This window comes from Phyllobates terribilis, unplaced genomic scaffold, assembly GCF_046119375.1.
Source record: "Phyllobates terribilis strain yellow unplaced genomic scaffold, ASM4611937v1 Scaffold_2__4_contigs__length_985480577, whole genome shotgun sequence".
Classification (NCBI taxonomy): domain Eukaryota; kingdom Metazoa; phylum Chordata; class Amphibia; order Anura; family Dendrobatidae; genus Phyllobates; species Phyllobates terribilis.
The window spans coordinates 664,952,652-664,977,766 of record NW_027362762.1 but is presented as its reverse complement, the minus strand read 5'-3'; the positions used below and the strand labels follow the sequence as shown (position 1 = coordinate 664,977,766).

The 25,115-nt window shown below is 41.4% G+C and overlaps 1 protein-coding gene across 2 annotated transcripts in view; it reads right to left on the bottom strand.

Annotated features, from left to right (window-relative positions):
- Positions 1 to 25,115, bottom strand: part of SLC6A17 (solute carrier family 6 member 17) — a 118,534-nt gene that overhangs the window by 21,335 nt on the left and 72,084 nt on the right. For both annotated transcript variants that reach the window (XM_073666841.1, XM_073666840.1), the window contains exons 3-8: positions 24,759 to 24,916; positions 16,045 to 16,171; positions 12,472 to 12,653; positions 7,523 to 7,633; positions 7,196 to 7,437; positions 3,370 to 3,562 (exon numbers count right to left, since the gene is read on the bottom strand). In XM_073666841.1, coding sequence (XP_073522942.1) covers positions 3,370 to 3,562; positions 7,196 to 7,437; positions 7,523 to 7,633; positions 12,472 to 12,653; positions 16,045 to 16,171; positions 24,759 to 24,916 — 1,013 coding nt within the window. The remainder of the gene's footprint in view (positions 1 to 3,369; positions 3,563 to 7,195; positions 7,438 to 7,522; positions 7,634 to 12,471; positions 12,654 to 16,044; positions 16,172 to 24,758; positions 24,917 to 25,115) is intronic.

Genomic DNA, 25,115 nt, shown 5'->3' with positions numbered 1-25,115 from the left:
ATTTCACCTGCTGTATGCAGAAGAAGCAATATTACATGAGTATTCCGCCTCTGAGCATCAGAGAGGTGAGTGAGAATGGTGACCAATATCTAGCAGGTATCGTGCACCTGTTCTATTCATTGGGACACATGTAACCAGGTAGATATCTGTAGGCAAGATACTGACAGCCCCTGTTGAGGAAGTGAGCGTAGCAGGAATTCCTCATTATATAAAGACTCAGGCTCCGTTCACACCTTTATTTTGAATTCCATTACTTTGTTTCAAAAAATGGAACAGAAACAACGGTGTGAAAAGAGCGTTTACAAGTGCCAGCCTCAGGTATCAGTATAAGCGCTGCATGGGTCATTGTACATTTGGGAAGATATCCAGCTGGTCATGGCAGCTTATAGATACTACCGTCTAAATGATTACTAGACAACAAGGGATCAGAGCAGTCTAGATTCAATGTCTCTGACTTCTGGCGCTATCATAACTTATATCAGCGACTTAGTGACTGTGCTTGGAGCTCCGTGCTCTCAGGTCGGTGCAGGATCAGATTTCTCATCAATACATAGCACTGATCAAAGAGGAGGGAGCTCCAAGCTCACAATCATTAAGTCAGTGACGTTAGTTCTGACAGTTCACCTCATCTAAATCTAGACTGCTCTGAGCAAAATGATGTATCTCCAAATTAGTAACTTCAGTCCCACCTACTGAGGATCCGTACTGACATTGTGCTGCACACCCACCTTTAGGCTGTGTGCCCACGTAGCGTTTTTCAAGCGTATATGCTGCGGAATTTCCGCAGCGTAAACGCTTGTAAAACGCATGTATATCCGCACCCCATGGTCCCCAATGGCATTCCGCAATGTCAATGCCCATGCTGCGGATTTTTCCGCAGCGTATATGCTGCAGTCAAAAATCCGCAGCATGTTCATTAATTTTGCGGAAGCGCAGCGGAATCAATGTGCGGATGGTACCCAAGTCTGGAGGAGAGGAGACTCTCATCCAGACCTGGGTACCAAAGAACCTGTAAAAAAAAGAATAATATAAAGTTTATACTTATCTTCTGATGTTTTCCCTCCGTCGCGCTGTTGTCTGAAGGACCTGCCACGTCATTGAGTCATGTGACCCACCACATGACTCAATGACGTCACCGCAGGTCCTGCACACAACAGCGTGAGCCGCTCAAGCCTCCGGACGGGGCAGAGAATGCATCAGAAGGTGAGTATAAAGTTTATTTTTTTATTTTTTACCATTCTGAACAAGTTGTCAAGCACTTTTCCAAGTGATGCTTGGAGAAGTGCTTGATAACCCGCATGCGGAAATGCATGCAAAGACGCCTCACAAACGCTTCTACCTGGCGGGAAAACCGCATGTAATATCCGCATGCGATTTTCCCGCCAGGGAGAAGCGTAAAAAATATGCTTCAGGTCCGCAACGTGGGCACATAGCCTTAAAGTAGGAGGTGCGCATGTGTAGTGCTGAGGCCACTGCTTAAGCCTCCTATAAATCAGATTAATAGGCAGCTCTTTTCCATTGTGAAAGACTCAGACTATCCATGGTCAGTTTCTGAAGGTTTGTAATTAGCAATCATATACCATACACAGTATCTTAGCTAAGAAAAACATTCTGCCTCAGTAAGCTGAGCAGCAGTACTCAATGTCAAGCAGCAGCAGCAAGAGCAAACAAGATTTTAGGGTGTATAAAAAGAGAAACAAAATCTCGAGATCCCAACGTGTTGTTACCCCTTTATAAATCAATCACTGGTGAGGCCACATCTAGACTATGGGATTCAGTTTTGGGCTCCACCTTTTAAAAGAGGATATTCAGAAGTTAGAGTCAGTTGAAAGGCGGGCAACTAGATTATTACAAGGGATGGAAGGCCTCTCATATGAGGAGAGGTTGAAAAAGTTGGACTTGTTCAGCTTAGAAGAAAGACGTCTCAGAGGGGATCACATTTACATGTATAAATATATGTGTGGTCAGTAATGATGAGCGAGTATGTTCTGTTAACCCTTTCGGCGAGTATGCTTGGGCGAGCACCGAGTAGTTACAGCTGCTCAGTGATAAGGTTAAATCGCTCCAGTGTGCATGATTTGTGACTGTTTGACAGTTTTATTACATGGGAGGAACGTCTATTTCTTACACATTCCTCACATGTATTAAAGTTGTCAAACAGTCGCAAATCATGCACACGGGAGGGATTCAACCATATCACCGAGCAGCTGTAAATACTCGGTGCTCGCCCAAGCATACTCGCCGAAAGGGTTAACAGAACATACTCGCTCATCACTAGTGGTCAGTACAAAGGACTACCACATGACTTATTTCTTCCAAAGACTATACTAAGAACCAGGGGGAACTCATTACGGGTGGAAGAAAGGCGATTCCGGTACCTAAATAGGTAAGGGTTCTTTACAGTTAGAGCAGACATACTGTGAAATGCCGACCATAAGGGGTAGTAATGGCCGACACTATAACAGCTTTCAGAAAAGGGGTGGATGATTTCATATATATACACATAACATTGTGGGTTAGGCTCGGGGTCCCACTAGCGTATGGCATCCGATGCAAGAGCATCCGATGTAATTTGCTAATGACATTCAGCTCCTGCTCTGCTGCGAGCGTGAGCCGAGTGTCAGTGCTCCGTGCTCCGATCTTCTCACACAGAGAGGATCGCAGCACAGCTGCGGAGGGGCCTGAGAAATCAATCTCCTCTGTTGCTGGCATCAGCAGGAATCGCACTGCACTCGGGTGATATCGGAGTGCAGTGCAATGTTTCACATGCACCCATAGGATTTATATGGGTGCGTGCGATCTGAATCCAGCATGCAATCACAGCATGCTGCAATTTTTTTCCAGCCCGATCACAATCCAATTGGAGCTGGAAAAGAAAATGCCACTGAGCACAGACTCATAGGATTACATTTTTCCGAAGGCAATCAGATTTTTTATCGGATTGCATTCATCCGATTTAATCGGAAGTGAGAGTGAGCCCTTACAGTTAATTTAGTGACAAAATGTACAACTGGTGGAGAAAGGTTGAACTTGATGGACCTAGGTCTTTTTTCAGTCTATGTAACTATTTATAAAAACTCTAAACTCTATTTATAAAAGCTCTAAAAAAGCCCCAAAACCTTTCTTTGCTGCCCATAGCAACCAATCAGCACTCAGCTTTAATTTCTAAAACTGCTGCAGTAAAATGAGTAGTAAAATCACTTTACTGCGATTCGTTGCTACGGCAACAAAGACATTTTTATTTTAGACAGTTTTCATAAATCTGTCACATTGTCTGAATGGTCCAAATGTGATGTGAACAGGGCCTAAATTATGCCTCATGTTGAAAGCTGATTTCCGGGACATGTAATGTACAAATACTATAAACACCTGATCCAGTTCATCTTCCAGTAAACAGGCATCCAGGTGGAGATCTTGGAAACCATCTTCTTTCACTTTTTTAATGACTTCATACATATCTGCGTAGTCTGCTGTTGTCAAGTGAGAGAAGTTGACATGTTGTGGTATAAGGAAATGGCTCAGGATTCCAGAATTCAAGTAACCGAGGATTTTCTCTGCATTTCTAAGAGGAAAGAAAGTATATTTTACATGAAAAGAAAAAAAACAACGAGACATGCAACGTAAGCTTATAGGAGCCGTCTCAAGAAAACAACCTAAAAGCTCAAGGGCATACAGACGACATCGAAGGGGTTTCCCACTATGCAAGCAGCTTTAACTGTGGCAGACTAAAGTCATCCTTCTATTAAAGGGAACCTGTCACCAGAAAAAGTGCTATTAACCTGCAGATATGGGGTTAATCTGCAGGTTAATAGCGTTATTAACCTACAGTCATGGCCAAAAGTATTGAGAATGAGACAAATAGTAATTTTTCCAAAGTTTACTGCTTCATTTTTTGTAATGGCAATTTTCATATACTCCTGAATGTCAAAGAGTGATCAGCTTAACAGCAATTACTGTACTTGCAAAGTCAATATTTGCCCAGAAAATTAACTTTAACCCCCAAAACACATTTCAACATCATTGCAGTCCTGCCTTAAAAGGAGCAGCTAACATCGTTTTAGTGATTGATCCATTAACACAGGTGTTGGTGTTGATGAGGACAGGGCTGGCGATCAATCAGTCATGATTAAGTAAGAATGACATCACTGGACACTTTAAAAGGAGGCTGGTTCTTGGTATCATTGTTTCTCTTCAGTTAACCATGGTTATCTCTAAAGAAACACATGCAGCCATCATTGCACTGCACAAAAATGGCCTAACAGGGAAGAGTATCGCAGCTACAAAGATTGCACCTCAGTCAACAATCTATCGCATCATCAAGAACTTCAAGGAGAGAGCTTCCATTGTTGTCAAAAAGGCTCCAGGACGCCCAAGAAAGACCAGCAAGCGCCAGGACCGTATCTTAAAACTGTTTCAGCTGCGGGATCGGACTACCAGCAGTGCCGAGCTTGCTCAGGAATGGCAGCAGGCTGGTGTGAGTGCTTCTGCACGCACTGTGAGGCGGAGACTCTTTGAGCAAGGGCTGGTTTCAAGGAGGGCAGCAAAGAAGCCACTTCTCTCCAGAAAAAACATCAGGGACCGACTGATATTCTGCAAAAGGTACAGGGAGTGGACTGCTGAGGACTGGGGCAAAGTCATTTTCTCTGTTGAATCCCCTTTTCGATTGTTTGGGACATCTGGAAAACAGCTTATTCGGAGAAGAAGAGGTGAGCGCTACCACCAGTCTTGTCTCATGCCAACTGTAAAGCATCCTGAAACCATTCATGTGTGGGGTTGCTTCTCAGCCAAGGGAATCGGCTCACTCACAGTCTTGCCTAAAAACACAGCCATGAATAAAGAATGGTACCAGAATGTCCTCCAAGAGCAACTTCTCCCAACCGTCCAAGAGCAGTTTGGCGCCCAACAATGCCTTTTCCAGCATGATGGAGCACCTTGCCATAAAGCAAAGGTGATAACTAAATGGCTCATGGAACAAAACATAGAGATTTTGGGTCCATGGCCTGGAAACTCCCCAGATCTTAATCCCATTGAGAACTTGTGGTCAATCATCAAGAGACAGGTGGACAAACAAAAACCAACAAATTCTGGCAAAATGCAAGCATTGATTATGCAAGAATGGCCTGCTATCAGTCAGGATTTGGTCCAAAATTTGATTGAGCGCATGCCAGGGAGAATTACAGTGGTCTTGAAGAAGAAGGAGCAACACTGCAAATATTGACTTGCTGCATTAACTCATTCTAACTGTCAATATAACCTATTGGTACTCATAATATGATTGCAATTATATTTCTGTATGTGATATAAACATCAGACAAACACTAATAAAAACCAGAGGCCAGCCGATCATGTGAAAATATAATTTTGGTGTCATTCTCAAAACTTTTGGCCATGACTGTACACGGCGCCGGCACTTAGACAAAATCTGCCCATAGGCTGAGAGCAAGAACGGGGGTTTGCATCTTTTGCAAATATTGAAAATAATATCAATAAAGACTGAAATGTACATTAGAGTTTATATAATGCACAATTTCATAGATAGATAATTAACAAAAAATTTTTGAGCTTTATTTGCTTAAAAATACTCTTTTTTTCTGTGTTCTGTGCGCTTTAGATTTTTCATCCCCTTCTTCCCAGGGCCATAACTTTTTTATTTTTGAATCAATATGGCCGTATGAGGGCTTGTTTTTTGCAGGATGAGTTGTACTTTTGAATGACACCATTGCTCTTACCATATAGCATACTGGAAAACGGGAAAAAAATACCAAGTGTGGTAAACTTGCTAAAAATAAGTGCAATTCCACAATGTTTTTTTGTTTTTTATATTTACCATGTTCACTAAATACTAAAACTGACCTGGCAATATGATGCCCCAGGTCAGTATGATTACGCAGATACCAAACATGTATAGGTTCCTTTTTATTTAAGCAGTGAAAAAAAAATCTGAAATTTGAAAGAAAAAAAAATAATCGAATATGGCACCATTTTGCTGCGACCAAAACACGTAATTCTGGAGTTTCGATTTTTCTTCTTGTTACCCCATTTACCGATCTGATTAATTTACTTTATATTTTGATAGATAAGACATTTATGAACGCAGCGATACCAAATATGTATTTTTTTAATTGCTTTATTTTCAAGGGGAGTGACTTGAACTTTTGTGTTTTTTTTTTATTTTTTTTAAGATTTTTGAAAACTTTTTTTTTACTTTTTACTTGCTTCAATAGTCCCCTTAGGAGACTCAAAGCTGCAATCTTCCGATCACCTGTGCTACACATAGCACAGGTGAAATCTATTATTCTATCTAAATCTATCTTGTATTGCGAAATCTAGAGACAAATCTGCTTTCAAATGTTCTTTTATCCTTGGCAGTGCTTAGTGTTACAGCTGTGTCTGAACCCTCTCCTACAACCTCTGCCGCTCGGCGATGCAGCTATGGCACTGTTGAGTGTGTTGGGGAACTTAGTCTTGCTTTACGTTGAGTCTGGCTGGGACTTGTGGACTCACCCAAACATACTATGTCTTGCTGCTATTCAGCCCCCCAGCAGCTAGTTCTAGCTGCCAGTTATAAGTAATACTTAACCTGGTTCACACTCCTGCAACTCAGCTCTGATTCTGCCTGTTTGATTCCCATCTTTGGCTTGTATTACCCGACTATTTCTTGATTTTGTTGCCAAGTTCAACCTCCTGGATTCGACTTGAATTGACGACACTTCTCTCTGCCACCTTGCACCACTGACCAGCAGTCACTACGTAGACGTAACCCGGAGCCCTGCTTAAGGCCAAATCCTTTTTTAGGGGCTCAGGAGGAAGGCCAGGATTCCCATGGGACCGGCTAAACAAAGTCCTATTGAGAGCTGCCAGCCTCCCTCACACAGTGCTCTGATACACTCGAGTGATCAAGCAGATTATAATTTTAAGATTATAAGCATTTATAGTTTGTAACATTAAGACGAATCTCTATTTCCCTGCCAAGTAGATATCTGGTTCTTGTCACACAAACTTTGTGTAATAGAAGTTAAAGTAGTCCAACTTCATCAACTTTTATAATCTCATAAATTCTAACATACAAAACATAAAAATGTATTTACTCGTAAATGAATTAAAGGTAATTTTGTAAATTGAAGTCAGATGAATGTGTGCTTTATAAACATATGTAGGTAGAGTAATTTCTGAGTAATTTAGTCTGAGTACTTACTGTACTACACACTTCTCATTCATCATATTGGCTTTGAACCCAAGGACAGCAAATACAACCAAAGTGGCCAGTACAGAAGTGAAGAAGTTGATGAAAGAGACAAGAGCTGCATCAAACTGGCAATTATTATCTTGCTTATTGTAGCTTGAAAAAGCAATGACCCCACCAAAGCCGAGACCTAATGCAAAGAAAACTTGAGTTGCTGCCTCTCTCCATACTTGTGGATCCAGCATCTTCTCAACCTAGGGCAGATAACCATATCAGACTCTTTTTTGGCAACCTGAATGTTGGTAACCGTGGTCCTTGAAAATAACGAAAAAAAATTACCTTTGGTGTTAACATATGAAGGATACCATCAACAGATCCTCTTAGTAATAATCCACGGACGAGGAAGCATATCAGAACCACATAAGGGAAGAGAGAACTGAAGTACATTACCTGGAATGAGAAAACAATGGGTCTAGTAACATAAAGTCACAAATAATGACTGCAGATATAGATGTTTAGGAGCTGTTAATTGGCTACTTATTTGCCTGTATGCTTGCTTCGTAGTTTAGTTCCATGAGAACACAGCTGTGATATGTGACTACGGTTTAGCCACAGTGTCTGCGGGAGTCTGTGGTAGTCTGAGACACGCCCCCTGCCTCATGACTAACTGCTGCCTACATGTGACACAACAAGTCACGTCACTCTCCAGGAATAGCGGGACCATCGCTGGAACCCCGCCACTGTGAGAGGCGAGTATCAATTGTTTTTATTTTAATTATAGCCCTTAATTGATTAAGCTGGGGTTGTCCAGTAGTGAACAACCCCTTTAATGTCAGCAGATTATTGCTATAAAATCTGCACACTGCAATCATGGTGCAAGGACCAGAGTTGGGTTTATGAAACTTTATTTATAAAAAGTTTTTGTTTCTATTCCTGAAGTTAACTTCACAGGAGAGTATAAAAAAAAATCCAATTTTCATACAGAAATTTTCATATGTATTGTCATCAATAGTGTTGATTTTTATACATCAGTAATGAACAACATTGACAAGGCTAAATACGGTTTCCTGTGATAAAAATTGCAATGTATCTGTAAAAATCCATAGGATGATCATTTTGGGCTCTGAGTTTTTTGTTGCACGCCCATAGACTCTCCTTTGAAATATGGAACAGACTAGTGCATGCTGTGTTTCTTTTCTTACACTGACCGAATGTCTGTGGAAAAACTCATCTAAACAGCCCTATTTAAAAACATAGGCCTGAGTGCTGTCCGTGTGAGGTCCGTTATTTCACAGACAGCAATTGGACCAAAAGTACAGTCGTGTGAACGTAGCCTGAATCTACTGTGGCAGCAAAGAGATTATGTAATTACTTAAAGGGTTATTCCTAGAATCACATTATTTTTCACAAAGCACAGTAACTGCATACTTATTGTAAATATACAGATTAAGCACAACATAATATTTTTTTCTTGTACCTTTGTGTCTTTTTTCATCTCGTTCTGTACTTTTGTGCATCCAACTTCACATAGCTGTATAGGGGGTCCTATTTGTATCTGCTAAAACTACATTTCCCAGCAGCACTTGCTTCTCCTCAGTGCTGCCGACTCCTTCCCCCCTCTCTTGTGTGCTCCTGACAAGCACCATCTCTCTGAGTTAACATCAAGCAAATCTAACTGCAGAATTCAACATGTGCCTCTGTGCACTCTCTGATCCTATGCATTACCCTGCCTGCCTGATTTTATATTCTGTCATCTACATCACTATATCTGCTGTGGGGTTTTACATCATCATCTGGTTCTAGCAGAGTTCAACTCTCCTGCACTTCTCCACACCTGCAGTGCAGAACTATGATTGTTGTCTGTGGCTGACAGATACATTTTGTGAAACTGCAAATGCATATAGCAGAAGATAATCCTCTGTGATATGCATCAATAGGGTGACATTTGCAGTTTCACATCACTGTAGTTTCAGCAGCAGGCAAGAAATACAGCTCCAAGTAATCTCCCCCCTATATACAAAGTCCCTTCTTGTAGTATATCGGTCCCATCCTGTACTACATTGCTCTTTCAGCCCCCTCTTGCAAAATATATCTTTTTTCAACCCCTCTATGCAGTGCTCCCTCATGCAGTATATCTCTACTCTCAGCCCTTTGTATACAGCCCTCTACATGGGCTCTGTACTATAATGAAGGAGGCCCTTTCCTTTACATCATTGCTCACAGAGGAAGCTGTTCTAGAGACAACACAGCTATGATGACAAGATAGCAGCTGAGACTGCACTGCGCAATATAGACCATGAGTTGGAACTACTAAAGGATGGTTCCAATGGCAAATGAAGGAAAAATAGAGCCTGGGTGGTCATCCTTAGGAAGGTACTATTTGCAAAATGGGACAGATTTAACAATAGGTTATACTGGCACAAATGAATAAATATACGGTATGTGTACATTATTATAAGACGACATTGTGATTTTGGGTATAACCCTCCTCCTACATTGCAAGGAGGAAAGTGGTAAGAGTTCATTCATTTAAGGCTACATTCGGATGTCCATTTTTCACATATGTTTTCTATCCCTGTTTTCCACAGATAGAAAATGTACTCATTATAGTCTATGGGGCTACTCACATGTTCTTTTTTGGACTGTCTACAAAAAAATTAATAAATCACAAAGATATGTTCAGTTTTGATCAGAAGCTAGCTGTAAAGCCCAAATAGGGTCCAGGTTATGAAAAGTGGGTAAACATTTGGTATGCTCATCTGGTGGGGTTGTGTGTTACACAACCACTAATAGTGTGAAAATAACAGCCACGGCAGCATCCACGAGAATTCAACAATATTATACCAGAAGTGGATTTGTTCTACGCTACTGGAATGTCAAAGACAGGATCCAGGGCCCAAGGATAGATAACAGTGGTTTATTGTCAACACGTTTCAAAGTGGTTGTCTTGAAGAAGGAGTTCTGTTGACTTTGAAACGCGTTGACAATAAACCACTGTTATCTATCCTTCGTCCTCGGATCCTGTCTTTGACATTGCAGCAGTGTAGAACTAATCCACTATACAGTTTTGATCAGCGTCAAAAATAAAAATTACCCATATACCGTAAGTCTATGGGTCCTTGAAAATCACTGATAAAGCGCAAATGCTATTCATGTGCAATCCACGTACTGCCTATGAACAGCATGTAACGGATAGGAAAAGCTTTGTAATTTTGTTTTTTTCATATGAGAAAATCAGTATTGGCAAAAACGAACACACTGACCATATACTGATGAAAATCTGTGTTTTCTCGTAGTCTTTGAATTAGACACAATGTTATCAGTGTGAGCTGAACAATAAAGACTCCATGCTTTTATCTATGTCCCGTATCTGTGGCACCCCAGGGGTCTGGTTTCCACAGTAACGGCAATGTTATGTCTGAGAGCAGGTGGGAGGTCTCTTGGTCAGGGATCCTGTGCATGCCACACCTCCTGCCCAGTCCTGGGAGGGGAAGAACTTCCCCTATATAAACCTGGGGCTGAGGCAGGGTTAGTGAGTAGAGAAGAAGTAGAGACAGAGAAGAGAAGCAGCATAGGAAGAAACAACAGGAGCTCTGTGGGAGCAGTACTACAAGGAGTCAGGGGCTGGCAGCTGCAGAGCTCGCCCTGACTGAGAAGCTATCACCGGACCCGGAGTCCGAGGCTGTGGGGACTAACTCCTATCCAGCAGCAGAAACCGACCGGCAGGGGATTTCAGGTCCTCTGGCCAAGAAACCCGAAGGCACGGTCACACGCGTGGGACCAGCACCGCCGTCGTGGAGCGGAAGCTACTAGAAGGCCCCGAGTCACCGGCCATACGTGTGAGCACCACACGGTACACTCAGGGACGTGGGCTACTTATACCCGCCTCTAGCAAGGTAGCCAGAAGAGTACAGTTAGTTTGGGAGGCCTACAACTCCGCCTGGCCAGGGGAGATCCGATCTGCTCAAGGACTGACCAGGCCCCAATCGCTAGCCAGTACTCCGGGAGGGTCTATCTTTGTCACCAGTAAAGACCCTGAACTACACCGTACCGTCTCCGAGTGGTTCCTGCTACCCCCATCATCCACGTCGGCTGCCCTGAGGCCATACCCCTCCCGTTGGGGGTGATACTATCACGCTGCACAATCCTACCACCGGCCTCAGCGGTCTGCCCTGCAGCGGCAGCTCCTTCGCTGCATTCAACGGGTGGCGTAGTCGTACAACATCTACCGCTAATACAGCGCCACTTAGTCTGACTCCCTGGGCACGGACCGGGTCACCGCCACGAGACTACAACCCTCAACAGATCCGGCTCCGGGTAAGCTCCCGCGTGCGCAACGCTGCGCGACACAGGCCCAGGGGTGCGTCATATCTAGATTACACTGAAGCCACCTATGGAGAAAGGATGGATTTGTTCTAATGGATATAGCTTACAGAAATTTAATTTACCTTTCTTATCAATATTTCAGTCCATAGATATACACAAGAATGTACTAAATCCACTGCCGTTATACAGTGATGGTAACAATGTTGAGGAACTGAAATATAAAGCAGAATGGAAAATTTCTGAACTCTATGTATCATATAATGCGTGGATGGCCAGTGTGTACCACGCATTCATATGCCCTAATACAGCAAATAGATAGTGATTGTACTGAACAGACAATGAAAATTAAAAAACACTTTACAATTTTGTGCTAAAAGTATAGTCATTGTTTTCATTTTTAATTCATGGATCAATAGCACACATGAAAATAAGCAATTTTGTAATAAATCTGCTTCTTTCTCCTCTTGGACTGATCAGTCATTCACAATTCATGGGTAAAATCTGTCTTTAGTGAATACTGAGATAGGAGATGACAGTCCATGCTAGTGTTCTATGAAGAACTGTAACTGTGGTTTCAGAAGAACTTGGAGCTAAATTTCTGTGTCTGCCTCTAGCTCCTCCCTTCCTTCTCCATAGGATTTTAAAAGCACCAACTGTCATCTCCTGTCTCAGTAATGGGAAAATCTATCTTCACTGAGTACAGATTCTTCCCATGAATTAAAATGAAAAGATCTAGACAAAAAAAGAAGCAGATTCCTCTGATAATAAATATTATAAAAGTTGCTAATTTTCATGTGTATTACTGATTTTTTAAATAAAAAATAAAATTATGGTTACTTTTTAATGCTTTAACTGCATTGTAGCTAAAACAATCTTTTCTGCCACAATCTACACACTGCTATTTATTGCATACATTTTAGTCAAAAAGGGTCTTTACTTTTCCAGTAGTTGCATTACCACACCTTGCCAGATGACTGTATGCCTTTAATCATAGCCAATCCCACAATAAACCAAGCAGAGAACAGACACATGGTCATCTTCCAGTTTAGACCTCCTCCCTCTGATATTGTGTTTGAAATATCCAGAGCTTCCCGATACCAGAAGTACGTCGTAGCTGAACTCTTGTCACATTCCGCTTCCACTACTGCAAAAACAAGGCAATAGTTGGTTTCAGCATTGTATTAACTGGCACTTAATTTGCTAATACGAGAACTACTGATTTGCTAGACACTTTCTTCGGACCCATGCACAGCAGTGTTATGGGTTTGACCGTGAGCCGAGCGATTGCGTCATCGATGGGATCCTAATCACTATTGGGTGCCTTTCATAGTGACATGGGATAAAGTCTAATCCCATTTATGGATGGAAAACAGTCACCTCCAAAAGCTCTATATACCTGCAGATGTAGTAATAATCTGCAGGTAAATAGCATTTATATTAAGTCTGGCAGGTTTACTGCAGCAGCGGCTACAGGGAGAAAAGGAAGTTATATTCTACCTGCAGCTGCTTGTTTCCAGTCATAAAGGCAGTGCAGGGAGCTGTAACAGTCACTGCTCACTACACAGTGAGCTGTAATCATTCTCCAGCACATTGTCTGTTAGCCTGATGTGTACACAAACGCTGTACACACACGCTGCAGAGCTTGCTGTTAGTCACAGTGCACGCTCACTGAGTAGTGACTGTTACAGCTCCCTGCACCGCCCCAATGACTGTAAGCGAGCAGCTGCAGGGAGAATACAACTTAATTTTCTCCCTGTAGCTATTGCTTCAGTAAGCCAACTGCACAGGCTTTAAATACAATGGAGATTACCACTGTATCTGCAGGTAAATAGCATTTTTGTAGGTGAAAAGTTCCCTTTAATGATTCAGTTTTTTTTAGTTTTGCACTTTTGTTGTTTTATCCTCTTCTTCCAAGAGCCGTAACCTCATTTTTCATCAACATAGCCATATGAGGACTTGTTTTTATAGGGTGAGTTATAGTTTTGAATGACATCATTCACTTTAGCATTTAGATGAAAAGCAATAAATAAATTCCAAGAGAGGTGAAATAATGAAAAGAAAATCTGGTATTATTTTTCTTCAGGTCAGTACCAAACTTGTATAATTATTTTTTAATTCATACTGCGTTAGCCAGCAGAGGACGAATGGAGAGGTCTCTGCCATTTCATCGTCTGGCTCTAACAGCCGTGAGTGGTGCGAAGCTGCGCCGACAGCTGTTAACCTGTTCAGTGCTGCTGTCAGTCTCTGACAGCGGAATTTACATAGCCCGTCCCGGGTGGTGCACTATTCTAACCACTCATTAGTGCCTCCATGATACGATTGCCCATGGGTTGCCAAGGTGGCCAGGGGTGTGCTGGGGTCACACTCCTAGAAGATCATGAATATAAATATTACAAAATATTACACACGTGGTATCGTTGCATCAATAAGAGTCTGATCTGTCAAAATATTAAAGTAATCAACCCGATCGGTAAATGATGTAAAAGAGAAAAAAAAAATCAAAAAGCCAGAATTACGGTTCCTTAGTCGCCGCAACTCAAAAAATGCAATGAGGAGCTGTCAAAACGTCATATCCACCCCAAAATAATAACAAAAATATCAGTTTGCCAGGCAAAAAAGGAAGCCTAACACAGCTCCATTTATTGCAAAATGAAAAAGTTAGAGGTATTGGAAAATGGCGATATTTTACAACTCAAATAAAAAAAAACGATGCAAGTTTGATATTGTTGTAATAGTACAGATTTGGAAAATCATATTTCCAGGTCATTTTTACACTACAATGAACGCCGTAAAAACAAAACTAAAAAAACAAATGCAGAAATGTGGGGTGGTTTTCTTGCAATTTCACCTCAATTGGAATTTGTTTCCCATTTCCCAGTACATTGTATGGTAATATGAATGTTGTCATTCAAAAGTACAACTCATCTCGCAAAAAACAAGCCCTCATACAGCAATGTGGGTGGAAATATAAAAAAAAAGTTATGGCTCTTGGAAGAAGAAGAGGAACAAAAACAAAAGCGCAAAACCCAAAAAAATCGCCGGGTCCTTAAGGGTTTAATGGCCTTAAAAGAAATTCTAAACTTTGTTGTTTCTATTTTCAGTGACTAATACATTTATTTTTCTGCTGATAGAGCTGTCTGACAGCATTTATTTGTGTGTGAAGATTTTTGGGGGTACTTAAGATGTTTTAACCCCTTCACAACCTTTGACGTACATTTATGCCAAACGTCGCATCCATGCCTTTGATGCGAGCCCACAACTTTCCCTGCATATGATGACTGATTTAATCAGCCATCATGTGCCTTTAACAGCCGCAGGTGGAGCGGGCTGTTAACCAGTTAAATCCCACTCTCAATCACTGACAGTGGGCTTTAACACGTGCTGACTGAAAGCATGTCATTCATCGCACCCATACCCAACCCAAACTTTATTCCAACCTCATTCGTTCTCTCTATCTCCTAAAATATTCTTAAAATCTAATAAGCTTCCTAATGTAAGCTTGTCTTAAGGGTCAAATGTAAAACTGAGAGAATAACAGAAAATAACTTTTTTTATTTTAAGATGTATATATCACTAGAAAGTGGCAGAAGGACTAATTAAAACATTTGTTGGTTTATTTCCACAGAAATCTGAAATTTTTCACTTCAATCAAGGGGGCAGTAACGCAGATTCTTCTCTGGGGGGAAGGAGGGTGTCACTGTATGCCATTGCTCAATCATAAGAAGGCAGTGTCATATAGGGACAAAACAACAATTACCCCAGAGAATGTCAGGGAGACTGTCTAAACCTGATCACAATTAGATCTCCTCACACCCTTAGGCCTCCTTCACACATCTGTATAAAACACGTACTTGAAAAAAACGGAGCGATATTATCAGTCAGTGTAAAAACATGGACATGTGCATAGCACCATAGGTTATAGTGGGTAAGTGTGGTATCTGTGAAAAAAATGGATACCACACGTACTAGAAACATGGATGTGCGAAGGAGACCTTAACTTACTGACAGTACAGTGCCGAGAGAGAAGAGCTGCAGAGGGAAGCAGTGATGACGATGATCATGCAAGCAGTGATTACCACATAAAACGCTCTGTATCTAGTCCAGTTATTAGGGCATTATTTCTAAATACTTGGGATACATCCAGAGCATTATATGAAATGACATTACAGTGCAGCTCTCCTTCTCTCCTGCCAATGTATTTTCAGTAAGCAAAGGGAGGTAGGAGCTGTCTCAATGTTCTCATAGTCCCTGGGAGGGCGTTTGTTTTATTTTCCTCTGTATAATACTGCCTTTTTATGATTGGACAATGTCATACAGGGGAAAAATTAAACGCCCCCAGACAAGAATATCTAATAAAAAAAACCTTGTTTGAAGGAGAAATTTGCATATAAACTTTTACAACCTATATCTCTGGAATGCTGTGGAGAAAAAATAAATGTTTTAATGAGCCCCTCTGTCCCTTTTTACTGATATATACACTTTAAAATAAAAAATCTTGTGAAAGGTGCTCAAACTTCTAATTATCATCAACTTACGGATTACAGAGCCGTTTTTCACACTTGGACATTCATACCACGGTAGAGGATACTGGAAGGACTTGAAGAAGTAGAATATGCTCCATCCAATGATCACATTGTAATAAAGCCCAACAAAGAAGCAGACCTAAGGAGCAAGTGAAAAATATCCTTATTATATACAGATTCGTGAAAGCTCTCTCTGCCATGGCAAATGTAATTACATTTTCTGCCATCTCACATTGAGTAATTACTCTAATGAATTCATGTAATTGTACATCAATTGTTCCTGTTCATCTTTTAAAATGACCATGAGGATTGGGAAGTTGTACAGTGTAAAAACTGATGGTGGTTACTCGTAACAATTTTATCAAGATTTAGCTAAATACTTAGGCAGCATTCACACATTGCCATGCATTGCAATCTTTTTTTTGCTGTGATACAGGGGTGGCAGGAGTAGGGCAATGCTACGGGCCCTGGGCTCTCATAAAATGTCAGCGCCAGTGAGAGGAGAGATTTTTCTGAGTTGGGCTTTGGGAAAATGGCCGCTGGAGGCCACGGGAGACCTCCTGTGACCCCCTTCCACCGCTGCCGCCCCCCTCCCCCCGGCAAGCTACCGTTAAGATAGACTATAAAAAGCACCACCATTTTATTTAAAAAAAAAATTTTTTTCCTATTTTACACCCGAAAATTTGGAGTGGTCTTATAATCCGCAAAGTACGGTACGTAGTTTTCCACTGTACCCAGTTATAGGGGAAAACAACCTCTTTAGGCTTAATTTTGCACTGGCAAAGCCGATTTGCATCTGCCAATGAGTACTTGGCATGATCATCGAGTCTAACATGGAACTGAAATGAAAATCAGTGACTGAAAAGCACTTATCGTCGTCTCATACTTACCTGCAAGAACAAGAGCTTTATTTTTAAAAACTTTTAAATACATTCATTAATTCATAAAATTAATACAGTATATTTTATATAAATCCCTAAGACATTAAGCATCAAGGTTATTATAAATTACAATAATAATTATAAAACTGTTTGACATGCTCAAATCAATTAAATGAAAAGATATAGTCGCATTGCCGTGAATTTACCCACCAATGGGACTGGAATAAATCTCGAGAACTGGTCCCCTGTGTGTAGTTGTCATTGAAGGAGTGGTGGTGGCAACTCCCATTCAAATGAATAGATTAATTGTGTATGTGAATGGCAACCACCTTTCCAATGAGAGCGACATTCTCACGATAGATGCAGATCCCATTGGTGGGACTCACATGTGTCATAAATGTACGAGATGCATATGCTATAGATGTACAAGATGGGAATAGCCCTTAAATCGAAAGTCCGATACATATGTGTAGCCACCTAACCATTTATTCTCCAACCATCAGGCAGCCACTATGAGCTAATTCACAAGCAGAACAGAGGGTGAGGGGACCAGAGGTGGTACCCCCACATAACAGTCATTATAGATCAGTATAAGCCATGAATGTCATATACGTATTATATTGTATATTATCTAATAAAGATCCAAGAATCCAAATTTTTAAATCCCGAATATTTGTATACACTGGAAATCTAAGTAATGATAACAAAATATATAATGAAAGTAGTAAATGTGAAGAAAATTAGCCTACTGTCAGAAACAGAAAAGAACATCTCTGTAAAAGCGTATGTGAGCTCCTTGTAGTTAGTTAATAAGGAGATGATCATCATCGAGCTCCTAATTCATGGCTCTCAAGCAAATCCTTCACTGGTGTCCCCTTCTGTGGTACGTACTGTATATCCTAATCCACCAGAATTAGTGAGCTAAGGGATTAATTAACTGAGTCCCGAAAAGCTAGTCATTATATGGCAGAAGGAAATTATGTCATCATATATGGTAAAGATATGGTAGGCATGTGGTAGAGCCAGTGCATGACCCTTACACTTTTTTGGTAGCTATGACTCTGACAGAATGATCTGGCGAAAAACAACCTGCTCCCTAGATTTAATTTTTTAGCAAAATTCATATTTTTTGCTGTGATTTTGCGTAAATTGAGCAAAATTGCAACTAGAAGAGGTGCATCATCTATAGGAACATCATGAAGGTCCTGCAAACAAAGAACAGAGGTGTAAGGGGCAGGCTGGAATTACTCCTGGTAGCTCACATGGCCTTTAGGTTACACTAATGCAGGAGGGAAAGTAAGTGGAGAAGAAAAGGATGCTGCTGTAAGCTACGGCTGTGGAGGGTGGTAATGAGGGAGAACAAGAGCATAGTAGTCTGTGAGGGAGATTGGGCCATGGGAAGAAGTCTGCGTGAGTGATCAAGGGGGGGAAAGGCATATGGAGGGCAGTCAGTCAGAGCGGATGGGGAATAGGATGTAGGCTTATAAACGGGAAAATGGGAGCAGTCTATGAAAAGGGAAAGCAAAGGAAGCAGACTGTGAGGGAAAGGGTTAAGGGGAGCAATCTGTGAGAAAAAGGAGGCCATGGGGAGTATTAAGAGAGAAGAGGAGGAGCATAGCTAACAGTCCATAAGAGAGGGGGCCGTGGGGAGCAGTTTGTGAAGGAGGAGGGGTCCATAGAGATCAATCATTGAAAGAAGATGGATTCATGGGGAGCAGGCTATGAGAGAAGGGGCATAGGGAGCATTCTATAGACAGCATCTGGGTGCCCGTCTCCAGTAGGTGTACACACCATAAAAAGATGCATGACAGAGTGCACATTCGCTCAGTCGGCACCATTATAGTCTATGGCGCATATGCCCAAATCCCGTGTTGCAGGGGTTTAAGACATAAGCTCCGATAGGGCCAATGAATGGGTGCCTGAATGTGGCGTGAAAGCACCCTTAGTAGACTGTGTGCTGCTGTTTACATACAATGAAGGTTTAATCACTAGGAGATAATCACAGCTTGGACCAGGATGCTAGCGGTGATCTTATTGAGGTCACCGCAGTTCAGCAGGCCACTTACACTGAGCTGCCCATGGGAACTGCAGCTTCAGAGACCTGCAGTAACTTCAATGATATCACCGCAGGTCATTGAAGCTGCGTCCAAAGTGCAGCTCAGTGTCTCCTGTATTCATGACTGAGTGGTCGCTTTATGCCACCGCTCAGCCATGAAATCCAGATCTTGTAGACATGGATTACGAAGTGGGACATATGGATTATCATATGGATTATCTTCTCATTGAACAGGTGAGGATTATGTTTTTTTAATTTTTTTTTATTTTAAACTAATTAATAGGTAAACGAGGGTGAGGTGTGTTTAGTTTAAGTAAAGGAGTCTAGGTCTTTTTTTCAAATAAAAGGACTTTATGCTGGGTGTTTGATATTTTTACAAAATGACTATGGGGTTAGTAATGGGGGCGTCTTATAGACTGAGCTTGATGTCAGTGGCCATAAAACAGCTGACATCAACCCCAACTGTATTACCCCACTTGCCTGAGCACCAGGGCAAGTGGGAAGAGCAAGGCTAAGTGACAGATTTGGTGCATCTTATTGATGCGCCATTTCTGGGGGAGCTGAGGGCTGATGTTATTAGCCTGGGGGGGGGGTTGTAATATCCATGATTCCTTCTCTGGCTATTAATAGCAGCCCACAGCAGTCTGTTTAACCTTTGTTGGTTAGAATATATAGGGGAACCCAAGTCACTTTTTTTCTGGGGTCCCCCTGTAAAATAACCAGTAATTGATAATCAAACAGTTGTGAGCTGTTATTAATAGCCTGGGAACATTTAGGGCTAATGGCCCCTTTCCCTGGCTATTAATATTAGCCCCCAGTGGTTGGCTTTTCCTCTGCAGGTTTTGAAAAATATGTGGTAGCCCACGCAGTTTATTTTGTTTAATTCTTTATTTTACACACAATATACACAGGGGGTGCTGATTAATACAACTCCCATCATTGTCACCTGCTCTCGCTGATCGCAGGGAGAGCAGGCAACAATGATGTGAGCAGACTTCAGCACCCGGCACCTGGGAACAGCGTGAAGTGTACCACTTTTTTCCAGGCGCCGGTACATATCACATTAATGACACACGGGTGTCATCAGTGTGCATGTGCGCGGGCTGTTTTGCGGCCCGTGCTGCTGATAGAAAACTGACATGTCAGCGTGTTTGGCCACGGTCCGTGCAAACACACTGACATGTGCGCATACCCATTAATTTGAATGGGTATATGTTTGTGAGTGTCTCCGGTACATGTGAAAACTGTCACCACACGTACCGGAGACACTGATGTGTGAACGGGGCCTAAGAAGCAGTTTTAGGAACATTTATCATCACTTTTTCAAGGGTTAATCTCAACATTAGAACACTTATAGATCGTAGGAAAAGGGTTATGATGACTGCTGGGACAACTAACAAACTTGAAAATGGTGCACTGAGTTGTCCATTAAAATTAGAGTGCAGATGCGCATGCTCACCATGGCTCCTTGATTCTCTATGGTAGGGTATGCGTGTGTCATATTTCCTTTGGATAGGTGATCACTATAAATGCTGGGAATAACCCTTTAACACCATGTCATTTCAGATTACAATTTTCTATTGTTGAATTTCATAATTTATCTTTATCAATGATAGTGGTGGTCGATGCTCTGCTTTACAGACACAGATTCCATTCTCCTGCTTAGATGGAACAGACATCACTAGTTCACTGCATCCATTGCTATTGTTTAGTTCCAGAGACGCCTGTATGCTATTCACTCCTTAGCTCCCCCTATTGGCAGCTGCAAGTAGTTTTATTTTAAATAAATATACAAGAGACTTAGTACTCCGTATTAGAAAAATGGATCTGTCAGAAAAATCTGTCAGCAGGATTTTATCTCCAAAACTATTTATATGTGCATGCAGCTCTTTCAAAGACAAGTCCAGCAATACCTTTACATGGCCAGTCAGTTCCTCCATTACTTGGAAATAAGCATTTGAATTAATATACAAATGAGGCTGTAAAGCTGAATCCTCTGTCACTCAAGGTCTATTCCTCGCCCAGTGTTACCTCCCCCCCTGCTTGACTGGCAGCCTGTATGCTGTGTAACTTCAGGCAAAGGAGTTGTCAGTCAAGTAGAAGGAGGCAGGTGGCGCTGGGTGTGAAATAGAGCTGGAGTGACAGAGGCTTCAGATCTACCATAGCTCTTTAGCCTCATTTGCATATCAATTCAAACACTTATTTCTCAGTGACTGAGGAATGGACTGGTCCTGTAAGGGTATTGTCGGACTTGGCTTTGAAGGATCTACATGCACATATTGATAGTTTAGGGTGTGAAATCCAGCTGACAGATTTCCTTCAAAGATATATTAAGAAATTAATTAGCATACAAATCTCAACTAATATAAATTAATAAACAAAATGGTTTTCTAGGGCAGACATTTACTTTAAAGTACCACTCCAGTGTCCTTTTATTTACAGTGGGTACGGAAAGTATTCAGACCCCTTTAGATTTTTCACTCTTTGTTTCACTGCAGCCATTTGGTAAATTCTAAAAAGTTCATTTTTATTTCTCATTAATGTACACTGTGCACCCCATCTTGACTGAAAAAAACAGAGATGTAGAATTTTTTGCAAATTTATTAAAAAAGAAAAACTGAACTATAACATGGTCATAAGTATACAGACCCTTTGCTCAGTATTGAGTAGAAGCCCCCTTTTGAGCTAGTACAGCCATGAGTCTTCTTGGGAATGATGCAACAAGTTTTTCACACCTGGATTTGGGGATCCTCTGCCATTCTTCCTTGAAAATCCTCTCCAGTTCCGTCAGGTTGGATGGTGAACGTTGGTGGACAGCCATTTTCAGGTCTCTCCAGAGATGCTCAATTGGGTTTAGGTCAGGGCTCTGGCTGGGCCAGTCAAGAATGGTCACAGATTTGTTCTGAAGCCACTCCTTTGTTATTCTAGCTGTGTGCTTAGGGTCATTGTCCTGTTGGAAGGTGAACCTTCGGCCAAGTCTGAGGTCCAGAGCACTCTGGAAGAGGTTTTCATCCAGGATCTCTGTGCTTGGCCGCATTCATGTTTCCTTCGATTTCAACCAGCTGTCCCTGCAGCTGAAAAACACCCCCATAGCATGATGCTGCCACCACCATGTTTCACTGTTGGGATTGTATTGGGCATGTGATGAGCAGTGCCTGGTTTTCTCCACACATACCGCTTAGAATTATCACCAAAAAGTTCTATCTTTGTCTCATCAGACCAGAGAATCTTATTTATCAGAGTCTGGGAGTCCTTTATGTGTTTTTGAGCGAACTCTATGCGAGCTTTCATATGTCTTGCACTGAGGAGAGGCTACCGTCGGGCCACTCTGCCATAAAGCCCTGACTGGTGGAGGGCTGCAGTGATAGTTGACTTTGGGGAACTTTCTCCCATCTCCCTACTGCATCTCTGGAGCTCAGTCACAGTGATCTTGGGGTTCTTCTTTACCTCTCTCACCAAGGCTCTTCTCCCACGATTGCTCAGTATGGCTGGACGGCCAGGTCTAGGAAGACTTCTGGTGGTCCCAAACTTCTTCCATTTAAGGATTATGGAGGCCACTGTGCTCTTAGGAACCTTGAGTACTGCAGAAATTCTTTTGTAAACTTGGCGAGATCTGTGCCCTGCCACAATTCTGTCTCTGAGCTCCTTGAGCAGTTCCTTTGAGCTCATGATTCTCATTTGGTCTGACATGCACTGTGAGCTGTGAGGTCTTATATAGACAGGTGTGTGCCTTTCCAAATCAAGTCCTATCAGTTTAATTAAACACAGCTGGACTCCAATGAAGGAGTACAACCATCTCAAGGAGGATCACAAGGAAATGGACAGCATGTGACTTAAATATGAGTGTCTGAGCAAAGGGTCTGAATACTTATGACCATGTGATATTTCAGTTTTTCTTTTTAATAAATTTTCAAAAAATTCTACATTTCTGTTTTTTTCAGTCAAGATGGGGTGCAGAGTATACTTTAATGAGAAAAAAATGACCACTTTAGAACCAAATGGCTGCAATAAAACAAAGAGTGAAAAATGTAAAGGGGTCTGAATACTTTCTGTACCCACTGTATTTTACTATCCGTTAGCTATAAGTAATGAATGATCAGTGTGTGCATTAAAAAACTTACCAGTTGATGTTTTGTGCCGTCTCCAGCACGGCTTCTTTCCCACATCATATGTGACTGACTAAGCCGACTCACCACATGTATTTTGCATGACTGGAAGTCACTTTTCTCATATCTTTGAGACTCAGAACAGGGTTTTCATATATTTACATTAAGGGAAGAGTCAGGTGGCAGTATAATATGGACGAGGGTCGCAATGCAATGCTCGGACTGGCCGTCGGCTCTTCCGACTCCAGTGTGACAACTGCATAGAAATACATGCTGTCACGCTCGGGTTGGGAGAGCCGGCAGCCAGTCTGAGCACTGCGTTGCGATCCATGTCCGTGTCATACAGCAGTCTGACTTTTCCCTAAGAGGGGAGCCGGCAAGTGTGATCTGGCAAGAAAGAGTAACAGTCACAAGATGCAGGAGAGGGGCCGAAACAGTACTGGAACAGCAGCAGACAGAGTCTGGTAACATTTTTAATGCACACACTGAACATAGATTACTGATATCTAGCAGATTCTAAAATAAAAAAAATAAAAAAAATTACTTGAAAATAGAAAAATACATGTCAAAATATTTTTTTTCCCCTATTACAAATAATGGTTGCTGTGTTTTTTGGTAATGCCTCTGTTCTTTTTGTCACATATGTGATCTGTGTTTGTTAATGGATAGCACACAGATATCAAATAGACCAGGGGTCTCAAAGTCAACCAGCTCAATGGACCGCACATACAAAAGATTTGAAGTTGACAGGCACATTCCTTGCGGGACAAGATGACGTTTTTCGTGATGTAATTTTTTTTCTATACGACTTTTTGATTACTTTTTATTCATTTTTTTTGTGTGTCAGTATAATGAAACTGCTACATTTTCTGCGTGTTTGTTTTTTTTTAATTTTAAGATGCTCATCTTATGGAATATGGTACAGTTTTATAGCATGGGCCGTCCCGGACGTGGCAATAACAAACTTGTGTATTTTTTTGTTTTCATTTTTTCTTACATAAAACAGTTTAGTGGCAAAATACTTTTCTGTTATTTTTTCCATAGGTGTTATATCTATTTATTTATTTGTGACTTTTTTTTCCTTTTATTTTTTTACTTAGTCTCAATGTGGGTCTTTAACTTTTACTTACCTGATCGCTGATCTAATATTCTGCAATAGCTCTGTAATGCCGGATATTAGATCTGTCAGTTTTACACAGATACCGTGAGCTCTCTGCTGTCCCAAGGATGTCCTGAGAGTCCCGATGCCCCGCAGGCCAAGTGTTTGAGACCCCAGCTCTAGACTCTATGGCTCGTTTCATGTTTGCTTTTTTTTGGAAGTACATTGGTTCGCAACAAAAAAAATGTAACAATGTCCCAGTTTGGACAGGCTCACTGACCAATGTCAAGCATATTTTAATAAATGGGTCCATGTGAACAGACAGCACATAGATGCCATTTTTCTTACCTTGTAAATTCATGGGGCAAAAGAGCTAGAAGAACAGCAGATATAAACCATGATCATGATTGTAGAAGACCCCATTTTAGGTACTACAATAATTCCCTTTGGGCACAGCTATTGGTAGCTAAATTGCATATTTGTAAGGCTTATGGCGGTGTAAGTTTGTGCCCCACTATTATCCAAATGTGTGAATCTGACCTAAGGAACATGGTAAAATATAACTATTGGAAGTCAATGCTTACAACACAGCTAGCATAGCCAATTCCTCCAAGCCGAGGACATATGTAATTCCAGACTCCGATGCTACCTCTGCGAATTCTCTGCCCCACAGCCAGCTCAAGGAAGAAGAGAGGAATGCCAATCAAAATGAGTAGGATCAGGTAGGGGACCATGTATGCTCCTGTGGTAATAAAGAATAAACCCATCAGTATGTCATTCAAGGTCAAACAAAGCAATAAAAAGAAAAATATAAATCAACAAAAAGGAAAATAAAGCCAAAATTTACATTCTAACAGAAAGCTTATTCTAGAAACTGCATGTTTTGTCTCACGTGTGTACAGTATAAATGGCAAGTTTAGGATATAAAAATGAGTGATACT